The sequence below is a fragment of the Triticum aestivum genome, chromosome 7B, assembly GCF_018294505.1.
Source record: "Triticum aestivum cultivar Chinese Spring chromosome 7B, IWGSC CS RefSeq v2.1, whole genome shotgun sequence".
Taxonomy (NCBI): Eukaryota; Viridiplantae; Streptophyta; class Magnoliopsida; order Poales; family Poaceae; genus Triticum; species Triticum aestivum.
Genome location: NC_057813.1, coordinates 437,625,315 through 437,637,222, shown reverse-complemented (window position 1 = coordinate 437,637,222; position 11,908 = coordinate 437,625,315). Strand labels below are relative to the sequence as shown.

Below are 11,908 nucleotides of genomic sequence, written 5' to 3'. Positions count from 1 at the left end.
TGTTCATCATTAATTACCTAAACTCACTAGGAAGCTCGGTGAAGATAGGGGTGCACGTGTGCACCTAACGTGGCTCAACATTAATGACTTGCACCCACTAGGAAGGTCGAGGAAGACGGGGGTTCATGTGCGCACCTCACCTGGATCATCATAAATTACCTAAACTCGCCAGGAAGCTCAAGGAAGACTGAGGGTGCATGTGCGCACCTGACCTGGTTCATCATTAATGACCTAAAATTGCTAGGAAGCTCGGGGAAGATGGTGGTTACATGAGCACCCGACGTGGTTCAACATTAATGGCCCACACTTGCTAGAAAGCTCGAGGAAGACGAGGGTGTACGTGCGCACCTGGATTGGTTCATTATAATTACCTAAACTCGCTAGGAAGCTCAGGGAAGACGGCGCTCCATGTGCGCACCTGGTGTGATTCAGCATCAATGACCTGCACTTGCCGAGAAGCTCGAGGAAGGTGGGGTGCATGTGTTGAACTGTTCTACTTCATCATAAATGACCTAAACTCGTTAGGAAGATCGAGGGTGACTCGGGTGCACGTACGCACCTGACCTGCTTCGTCTTTAATTACCTAAACTTGCTAGGAAGCTCGGGGAAGATGAGGGTGCACATGTGCACCTAATGTGGTTCAACACTAATGACTTGCATACGCCGGGAAGCTTGAGGAAGATGGGGGTGCACGTGCGCACCTGACTTGGTTCATCACAAATTTGCTAAACTCGCTAGGAAGGTCGAGGAAAAGTGGGGTGCACATGGGCACCTGACCTGGTCCATCATTAATTACTTCTACCCGTAAGGAAGCTCAGGAAAGAGAGGGGTGCACATGTGCACCTTACCTATTTCATCATTAATTATGTAACTCGCTAAGAAGCTCAAGGAAGATGGAGGTGAATGTGAGTACTGGCTTGATTAAATATTAGTTACTTAAACTCGCTAGGAAGCTCAGGGAAGATGAGGGTGCACGTGCGGATCTGACCTGATCCGGTTCACTATGAATCACTTTCACCCGCCAGGAAGCTCAGGGAAGACAGTGGTGCACATGCGCATCTTACCTGCTTCTTCATTAATTACTTAAACTCACTATGAAGCTCGAGGAACATGGAGGTGAACGTGTATACCTAACCTAGGCCATCATTAATTACTTCTACCCGTCGAGAAGATCGAGCAAGAGAGAGGTGCACATGCTCACCTTACCTAGTTCATCATCAATTACGTGATTCACTAGGAAGCTCGAGGAAAATGGAGGTGAGCGTCAGTACTAACCTAATTAAACATTAGTTACCTGAACTCGCTAGGAAGCTCCGGGAAGACGAGGGTGCACGTGCAGATCTGACCTAACCTCATCATTGTAACTTCCACCCACCAGGAAGCTCGGGGAAAACAAAGGTGAACATGTGCACCTAATTTGGTTCATTATTAATTACCTAAACTCACTAGGAAACTCTGGGAAGATGGAGGTGAACGTGTGTACATGACCTAGTTCAACATTAATTACTTGAAGTCGCTAGGAAGCTCGGGGAAGACGAGGGTGCACGTGCGGATCTGACCTGGACTGGTTCATCATTAATTACTTCCATATCTGAGAAGCTCAGGGAAGACAGTGGTGCACATGCAAACCTTACTTGGTTCATCATTTATTACCTAAACTCACAAGGAAGCTCAAGGAAGATGTAGGTGAACGTCTGTATATGACGTAGTTCAACTTTAATAACCTGACTTGCTTGGAAGCTCGGGGAAGACAAGGGTCCGACCTGACCTAGTTCATCATTAATTACTTCCACCGCCGGAAGCTCGAGGAAGACAGTGGTGCATGTGCACACCTTACCTAGTTCATCATTAAGTATATAAACTCATTAGGAACCTCAAGGAAGTTGGAGGTGAACATGCTTACCTGACCTAGTTCAACATTAATTAGTTGAACTCGCTAGGAAGCTAGGGAAAGACGAGGGTGCACGTGCGGATCTAACCTGTCCTGGTTCATCATTAATTACTTCCACTTCCGGGAAGCTCGGGGAAGATAGTGGTGCACGTGTGCACCTTACCTGGTTCATCATTGATTACCTAAACTCACGACGAAGCTTGAGGAAGATGGAGGTGAACGTGTGTACCTGACCTAGGCCAACATTAATTACCTGAACTCGCAAGGAATCTCGGGAAAGATGATGATGCATGTGCGGATCTGACCTGACCTGGTTCATCATTAATTACTTTCACCGCGGCGAGCTCGGGGAACACAATGGTGCACATGGGCACCTTACCTGGTTCATCATCAATTACCTAAACTCACGAGGAAGATGGAGGTGAACGTGTGTACATCACATAGTTCAACATTAATTACCTGAGCTCGCGAGGAAGCTCGCTTAATATGAGGGTGCACGTGCGGATCAGACCTGACCTTGTTCAACATTAATTACTTCCACCACCGGGAAGCTCGGAGAAGATAGTGGTGCACGTGCGCACCTTACCTGGTTCATCATTAATTACCTAAACTCACTAGGAAACTCAAGGAAGCTGGAGGTGCACGTGCGTACCTGGCCTAGTTCAATGTTAATTACTTGAACTCCGTAGGAAGCTCGAGGAAGACGCGGGTGCACGTGTAGAACTAACCTGACCTGGTTCATCATTAATTACTTGCACCGCCGAGAAGTTCGGGGAAGACAGTGGTGCACGTGCGCACCTTACTTGGTTCATCATTAATTACCTAAACTCACGAGGAATCTTGAGGAAGATGGAGGTGAACGTGCGTACCTGACCCGGTTCAACATTAATTACCTGAACTCGCTAGGAAGCTCGACGAAGACGAGGGTGCACGTGCAGATCTGACCTGACCTGGTTCATCATTAATTACTTCCACCACCAGGAAGATCAGGGAAGACAATATACTTGGTTCATTGTTAATTAACCAAACTCGGCAGGAAGCTCGAGAAAGATGGATGTGAACGTGTGTAACTGACCTAGTTCAACATTAATTGCTTAAACTCACTCGGAAGCTCAGGGAAGACGAGGGTGCACGTGCAGATCTAACCTGACCTGGTTCATCATTACTTCCACCTCCGGGAAGCTCAGGGAAGATAGTGGTGCACGTGCGCACCTTATTGTTCATCATTAATTACCTAAACTGACTAGGAAGCTCAAGGAAGTTGGAGGTGAATGTGCATACCTGGTCTAATTCAACATTAATAATTACCTAAACTCGCTAGGAAGCTCGGAGAAGAAGAGGGTGCACATGCGGATCTAACCTAGCCTGGTTCATCGTTAATTACTTCCACCGCCAGGAAGCTCAAGTAAGACAGTGGTGCACGTGCGCACCTTATCCGGTTCATCATTAATTACCTAAACTCGGGAGGAAGCTCGAGGAACATAGAGGTGAACGTGCATGCAAGACCTAGTTAAACATTAATTATCTGGACTCGATAGCAAGCTCGAGGAAGGCGAGGGTGCGCGTGCGGATCTGGCATGACCTGGTTCATCATTAATTACTTCCATCGTCGGGAAGCTCGGGTAAGACAGTGGTGCACGTGCGCACCTCCTAGTTCATCAGTAATTACCTAAACTCACCAGGAAGCTCGGGAAAGATGGAGGTGAATGTGTGTATATGGCCTAGTTCAACGTTAATTACTTGAACTCGCAAGGAAGCTCGGGGAAGGTAAGGATGCACGTGCGGATCCAACCTGACCTGATTCATCATTAATTACTTCCACCGCAAGGAAGCTCAAGGAAGATAGTGTGGTGCACGTGCGCACCTTACCTGATTCATCATTAATTATCTAAACTCACCAGGAAGCTCGAGGAAGATGGAGGTGAATGTGCGTACCTGACCTAGTTCAACATTAATTTCCTGAACTTGCTAGGAAGCTCGGGGAAGACGAGGTGCACGTGCGGATCTGATCTGACCTGGTTCATCATTAATTGTTTCCATCGCCGGGAAGCTCGGGGAAGACAGTGGTGCACATGCACACCTTATCCGGTTCATCATTAGTTACCTAAACTCACCAGAAAGATGGAGGTGAATGTGTGTACCTGGCCTAGTTTATCATTAATTACTTGAACTCGCTACGAAGCTCGGGGAACATGAGGATGCACGTGCTGGTCTAACCTGGCCTGGTTCATCATTAATTACTTCCACCGCCGGAAAACTCAAGACAATGTATGTGCGCACATCGGAGATGCTCATAATATGGGTAGGGTGTGTGTGGGTACGATCATAGGGTGTGTGTATGTGTGAATGTATGTGTGTCTATGTCTTATTTAAGAAAAATCAAGTCGGATTACGAAGTTGGACGTGTAATTAAGACCACATTCTCTTCCGAGGACCCGATTTTCTCAAGCCGTCCTTTTCGATGCTTTCGGGCCTCATTTAAACTGTTTTGACAGTCGACGCTACCGAAAAGAAAGACTTTAAAGCTTCAGGACGTGAATGTCAGGAGACCGGAAGAGTGAGTAGGTGGGGTGACGACCTTCGAACAACCTGTTTTACACATTGTGAGCGTGTAGTTCTTCAAAACAACACGTTCGGCAACAACAAAAAAAACTTTGTTACATTCTAAAAAAAAAACTTGTGATCTTGCTGACCCTTTTTTTTAAAATAGAATAAAAGAACCTTGACAAGAGAGGCAAACATAAGAGGTTTCGACTTGATCATCCGTAGCAGCAACACAAGGCTAACTAGCAAATGCAAATGCCTACAAATGTCTAGCGATGCCTTGCTTGGATTTGATTAATCAAGGAAAAGCCAGGTAGAGAAATACTAGTTCCGCATTTCATCGGCATTGGAAAAACATTGAGTAGCAAATCTCATATTGCTCTCATTTTTCTGTCTGTACAAAAAAAGCACCTGCAGAAGCAGAACCAGCCTGCCTGCCTACCTGCATGATCTGTAAAACGAAAATGTTGCCAAACTCTTGATCTCCTTGGCACACTTGTACAACATTCAAGGTCTAAAACTCAACCCTGTTTGCATCATCAGGTGTTAGTTAGTAGGTTAGAATGTCACTTATAGTATCCCCTCCCTTCCCTTCTCTTCTCCTCTTCTTTCTAGGGTAAACTACTGCCGACCACTGGTTAGTGGAATGTCATATCTATTATGCTCTAATTTTTTTTGTAAATTTCTTCATGGGATTCTTGTGGCGCGTTAGCAGGCAAAGGAACATAGTCTTCTCCAGGATGTAGCATCGCCGCCTAGGTAGACCGGGACAGGAAAAACTCATAATCTGGATGGTGGTTCGCAGACGACTCCTCAGATCCCCTAGGAATGACAGCCCTTGCCATCGCGAATGCACCTCGCTTCAGTGTCCTCAGCCTCTCCTCCACAACTTCAGCGCCACTGGGCTTCGAGGAATCTCGACATCTCAGCTCAAACCATTGTTCACCCTACAAAATGGACCTTGCATGTTAGACTTAGAAGTCATACTGACTGAGTAACTCAAAACGAACCAAGCACTAGAAACAAACTTTGGTCAGGCAGCAAGTTCGGCTTGCACCTTACATTCTGGAATTTTCACTTAGTTTAGAGCTACATGCTGGATACACTCGGTACTGAAAAAAAAATCGCTACCCTCATAGGGAAAAAAGTTAGAATGGTACCTTGTCATTGTAACTCTGCAGACCAACAGCCGGGCAAACTATTCGGGTGTCCTGACCACCACTAGAATCTGGGGAGCATATTTGTGGAACCAGTTTACCCAGTGAATGGTATGTCAAGAATGATGCACGGAAGCTCCCATGAGGTACGCGATAAACAGGATACCAAGCAACACAGTACCTAGAAATAAAAACTGCCACGATCAACAAGTGTCCAATAACAAAACAAACAGAAGTTCAGAAAGCACTGGAGAGTAAAAAATATCTAGGATTGGGAACAAACCAAGAAGCCGGATGCAGATCACGCAATTTCATATTTTGTAGCTTTTCAGAGTCACCAGATACATTTAGGCAGCTAAGCTCCTTGATTCTGCATTTGGTTGTACCAATATTAATTCATAAACATGTGGAGACAAAAAAGACGGTGCAAGAAAATAATAATTAATTTCCACACAAGTTTGACATTTTTTAAAAAAAAATTGACACAGGCAAGATAATGCTCACATGAGAAAGACTGCATCAAATGAAGATATGATGCATGTCAGCAACACATTTATGATTGATTTGTTAGCAACCTATAAATCATATCTCTAAGCTACTCGCTTGGGCACAAATAACTTGCATTGGTTTTGGTCAGAATCATCCCTTAACTATTTGCATCACCAAAACATGTCAACCATATTTCACAGGAAATTGCATCAGCAAAGCATGTCGACCATATTTCACAGGAAAAACGGTCTCTTGCACCCTTCATCAATGCCATGAGCACCATTGTTCACAAACTCAATATTAATTTATATGTTACACTGGTCATAACAGAAGTATTAAGCTTCCTTGCCTGCATTACACTGTTCATAATAAGAACTGTCAAACATCATTGCCTGTTTCTACCGAAGTAATAGATGGGAATCCGTTGCACTCATAAAACCATATAAGCATCTCTGAGACACACAGGACAGATTGAGGAGACATGAATACTTTACAAGAACTGACGGCACCAGGAACTTCAGGATAAAGTAACAACAAGCGGTTCAAATCAGACAATTTCAATAGCCGTGCTTAGAATCAGTAAACACAACAAAAGACTCAAGACAACTTACTTTTCAAACAACGGAGGTCGAAAAGAAGGCTGCTCTGTTTCGAAGTATTCAAAAATGAGTTCTCCATGAGCATGCACAGAGGAAGATGATTCTGAAAAGGATGCGTTACTTTGCTCAAATGGTTTATGCAGCTTCGCAGGCACAGGTTGAGAATTCAAAACGCTTGTGGTATTCGATGCCCCCAACAAATCTCCCTCTTGTACATCAAAATCATTATCCATATTCTTCGTAGACCACCCAAACAACTGAATAGCAGACAGGTAAGGTACAAAATATGCACAGAACTCTGAACTCTTCTGGTATGATGTCAAGGAACTGAGATCATTGAGATCTCTTACTTCCAACCCATAGCACCCTGGCTCTTCATACCATTCCCATATATTCCTTAGGTTAATATTAGACATGTACTGCTGATAAGCTGAGTTCCTGACAACTTGATCCTGTGAACAGTTTCTGTTTTTCACACAAGGAACATGACCAATGACTGGAGTTGCAGAGTATATAAATGTCTCGAGATCAGTAATCGGATAACCGGCAGACATGTAGGCATCTGCAGCAACTTGCACCTCATAGGCATCATTAACAACCTTGATCATCTCAATTAGATGCATTTCAGAACTGCAAAACTTTCCTAATCTGTGATTCCCTTCAACAGAAGGAGTTGCACCACATCCAATCATTAAGTCAGTCTGAGTAGACTTAGGATCTGCAAAATGACCATGTTGCATGTTAAATCTTATCATAAGATCTGGACATTAGAAAGAAAAGAAAAAAAGCATGCAAAAGATCTGCAGATTCAGCCATACCAGGTGATGGTGGTCCAGAACCTGTTCCGGTAACATCATTGGCTTGGAATGAACCTTGTAATCCTGTTTTCTGCATGGGAAAATCTCCTACAATATGATCTGTTGATTCACCAGATTCTGAAGTACAGTTGTCCTGCGCAGACTCGGAAGTTGTAGGTTCAGAAGCTGAATTTGATAACATCTCACAAGAACTTGACTCACTGCAGTACACAGCATTGGGTAGCCTTTTGTTTAAATCAATGTTCTGCTCTTTGTCAAAATCACCATTTGATTTGCTATTGATGTTTTCCTTTGGACTTGTAAAATGGTTGTGACTTGCTCCTGTTTCAAAGTTCTTAAGTGGAACTTCATTACTCCTCCTATGGATGAAATTCTTGATGGAGCGTTTCAACGCAACCCCATGCTGAGGCTGTATGCTACCAACCTGATCTGGTCTATGAGACCACTCCTTAGTGTTGAGTTCCTTAATCATCTGCCTAGAAGAGCGGCCAGTGTATTTTTCATTTGGACCATGAGTAACAGCAGATGCATGCTCCCCATTAAAGCTCTTCCACATTGACATTTTCCTCTCTTTTCTAGCTCTCTTTCTCGAAATCACTAGATGAAAATCACTGCCTCTGCTACCATTTTCAGAACAAAAGCTACTACTGCAGTTGGAATTCTCTAGCCAACTATCATCAATTCCACCATCACTAGAGCTGCAAAATTCTGCTGTTTCACATGGATCATGTCCACAATCATTTCTGAACAGTGTCTTGGTCATATCACTACAGTTCCCACTTCTGCTGGGATAATGAAGCTCTTGAGATGAATCCATCAGTTCACAATTTGGAGTATCATCCAAGCACCTGCAGTCACTGCTGTTACATTGTCCAAACAATTCCAGGCCTGATGTAGTTGGTCTAGACAGTTCTGTCTCATCAGAGTAAGACGCGCTTGAAACAGAAGCAACTGAACAGCCATTGTACTCATTATCATTTTCACTGTCAGGAGCCTTTTCAGAGGCTTCTTTCACCGAAGAACTAGGAGAAAAGGTTTCCTCAAACAGTATATCACCAACATGCTTAGGTGAAAGTGTCGAACCTTCACAAGAATCAACCATATCGACTGAAGGGGTAGAGCCGTTGCTCTCTGCGCATGTAATTTCAGATCCATCAGTTGGCTTTCTTAAGTGTTTCTTCTGCTTCTTGTTTTTCTTTTTGCTCTTCCTTCTTGTAGTATGCCTTGCATCCACCCTTGTCTTGGTAGAGGTATTGTCTGAGAAACCTGAATTGGACATACTATTGGATGATGTGGATCGCTCTGCCAGCAGCCTTTGATTAGATGAATATTTTCTGAGAGGTTCATCTGCCACACTAAAATGCAAGAAAATAATTGATGGCGAGGAGGATGACGGGCCAAGGCTATCTTCTGGAGATGTAGGTTCAGATGAGGTGTGGAAGAACTCAATCGGTAAGATCGTCGTGAAGATACACCGCCTGACAAAGAAGTAAAGAATTACGAGAAGCAACATTCAATAACTCTTTTCTGGTAGCAGTTCAGAAATTACAGATGCAGGACAAAATTCTTGCAAAAAAGATGCCACTGTAATTGAACTTGTAAAAGAACGATATTAAGTTAGGAAGATATTTTGCCAATTCAGAAAGGAGAAATATATGGACACAGAAAGAAAAATAACTATACCTGGGTTGCTGCTGCTGTCTAGATTCAAGCCGAGCTACATGACGCTCCTGAAAATGTGTAGGAAAGAAAACATTATACAGTATACAAACAAAAAGATGTTACTGCTTCTAAGAAAGAGAAAAGGGGGAAATAATTTGCATATATATATTTAGCACGTACAAATTGGAAATTGGTGGGGTTCTTCCTCTCTGATGAGTTAAACAGGCGCTTAATCTTCCTGTTGGCAGTGCCATCATTAGTACCATTGGCAAATCCATGTACAGTTACCATTTTGCATCAGTCCTGCTAGACGTAGGAGAAACACATCAGAACCTCAAAAGGATGTGCAGTGATCCGGAAGAGAAAAGGCCCTCGTTTTTATACCCAAAAAATACAATCCAGCCATACATAAGTCAAACAGCATGTTTTGTGGACAATTTATTATACATACATAGTCGAAACGGCAAAAATACCATCCAGCCATATATAAGTCAAACAGCATGTATTGTGGACAATTTATTATACATACATAGTCGAAACGGCAAAAATACCATCCAGCCATATATAAGTCAAACAGCATGTTTTGTGGACAATTTATTATACATACATAGTCGAAACGGCAATTACAAGTGTGACCCGACGACTACAAGCGTGCGCTAATGTGTCAAACCATTTGACTGGACTTGTGGCAAAGCTAGACGATGTTTTGATAGGGACGGCAAAAGTAGAAGAGAAGGCAATGCAGAAAACAAGTGATATTGCAAAACATCAGGCATGATTTCACACAGAGCGAAGCAGAACAAACGGCACCACATATTGTATCTACCAGTGACGGTAGCATGTTGACCATTGAGGTTCAGTACATGTTTGACCAAACAGCAACTTGCAGCCCAAGATTTATTCATCCAGTCAAGGAGTGCTAGTTCGATCCCAACTCCCAATATTAAAACCCTAACCGAACTTTAAAAATGCTTCCGAGAGGATGAAGGCATAATGGATTTGTTGATACAAATAATAATAAACAAACAGAAGAAGTTTCCAAGTGAAGCTGAGAAAGTAAAGCTAGTAGGCAGCAGCAGCAAATCCAATCCAGCATCTGCCTGTTCGCGATGTGGCAAGCAAAAGTAGCACTCCGCGTGAATCACGAGAAGCAATCAATCAATCAACCAAGCAAGCAAGCATTAAATCCGTGCGGCCGGAAGTGGAGAAGGCAAGCACGGAAAGTAAATTCGTAGATGGCAGCCCTAACCAATCAATAACGAGGGAATTAAGAAGCTGGAGCGAGGCGATCCAGGACGGGGCACGAAATGCTGGCGGAGCAGGCGGCCCTCGCAGATCAAAAAAAAGAAAAATCGGCGTGCCTAACAAGGAACGAGATACGGATCGCAGCACCCATCGCACTCATCGAAGGTGTGGGGGGGATTCGGATCGATTGCGAAGCGCAAAACCTAGCGTGGAGATTTAGAGCTGGCGCAGGAATCCGCAGGATCGGCCGCGCCCCGCGCACGCGCACGCAGCGTCCGTAGCAAAGCGAAGCGAAGCAGAGCAATCCCCAAAGCAGGCGGAAAATTAATCGGAGCATGGGAGGGGAAAGCGAGGGAGGGAGAGGGGTGGAGTAGCACGCACGGTGGCCGCCGCGGCAGGGGAGGGCGGAGCTGCCGCTCCGATCCCACTCTCGGCGGATGGGTGGATCGATCGACGGAGGCCGCGGGCGGAATTGGGAGGAGCCCTCTCTCTTTCTGTCTGTCTGTCTGTCTCTGTGTGCGTCTCGCTCTCTGCGTGGGCGTCTGTCAAATACAATCGGAAGGGAAGGTGGGGAGAGAGAGGGAATGGGGAGGGGGGAGGGTGGGTGACGGGGAGAGAGAGGGAGGAGGAGCTGGTAGGTGAGAGGAAACGCGAAGGAATATACCGGACCCAACCGGACCCGGACCGGACCTGACCGGACCGACTCTGCTGCTGTTGCTACGGTGCTGGGCTGCTGCTGATTTTCTCCTCTTTGTTTTTTTTCTATCCTATTTTTAAATCATTTTATTTCTCTATCTATCTACATACAAGAAAAGGTATGCGTATTGATAACATACTTTATATATGTTTTCTTATAACGGCAAGATAAGAAAAGGTGTGCTTGTTGATATCATACTCTATCTCTTGCCTCCTGCTATAGAACCTTTTTATGAAAGAAAAAAGCAATCTCTTCTTTTCTTCTCTCTGCAAGACAAGCATGCGTATTAATATCGTATACTCTATCTATTTCTTCGTATAGAAAACTTTCTTAACAAAATGTGTATAGGCGTGCGACTGCCTTGCTTGTTAATGGTATCTGCCCAAAATAGGCAAGGGTCCCTAATCATTGGGATGGATGGTTCGGCTTCGTGATATCTGCGGCAGCAGCCAAGAACACGCCTGCCTGATCTGCCTGGCGTGAATGCGGCCGTCCCACCCAAATCCTGAATGGGATTTGGTTGATACAGAGCATGCATTCAACACAAGATTACCTTGGAAAGCACTAATTCTACTACGTACTCCTCACAGCGCAGCATGTAGATAGATTATTCAGGCATGATCTGAATGCCCCCTCCATTCGCTATTTAACTACCCATATGAAGATGCAGATGCAGCAGCTGGTGCTCTACAGTCACTGTCCCCATCTCAACAACAACAACAAACACTTCACTGAATAAACATACACCTCCACACATCCTGCTTACAATAACCACCAGGGCAATATATATTTCTTGTACCCTAACC

The 11,908-nt window shown here is 44.4% G+C and overlaps 1 protein-coding gene across 2 annotated transcripts; it reads right to left on the bottom strand.

Annotated features, from left to right (window-relative positions):
- Positions 1–4,747: 4,747 nt before the first annotated feature.
- LOC123155872 (uncharacterized) lies at positions 4,748–11,022 on the bottom strand. 2 transcript variants are annotated; one of them, XM_044574017.1, is made up of 8 exons: positions 10,787–11,022; positions 9,341–9,463; positions 9,182–9,228; positions 7,499–8,976; positions 6,693–7,398; positions 5,876–5,962; positions 5,596–5,773; positions 4,748–5,382 (listed from the first exon to the last, which is right to left on the bottom strand). In XM_044574017.1, exons 2-8 carry the CDS (start codon positions 9,449–9,451, stop codon positions 5,191–5,193), a joined length of 2,799 nt encoding a protein of 932 aa, XP_044429952.1. In that variant the 5' UTR covers positions 9,452–9,463; positions 10,787–11,022; the 3' UTR covers positions 4,748–5,190. The 2 variants fall into 2 exon arrangements, with proteins under 2 accessions (XP_044429952.1, XP_044429953.1); XM_044574018.1 differs by having other exon boundaries at positions 9,341–9,466; positions 10,787–10,997.
- Positions 11,023–11,908: the final 886 nt, after the last annotated feature.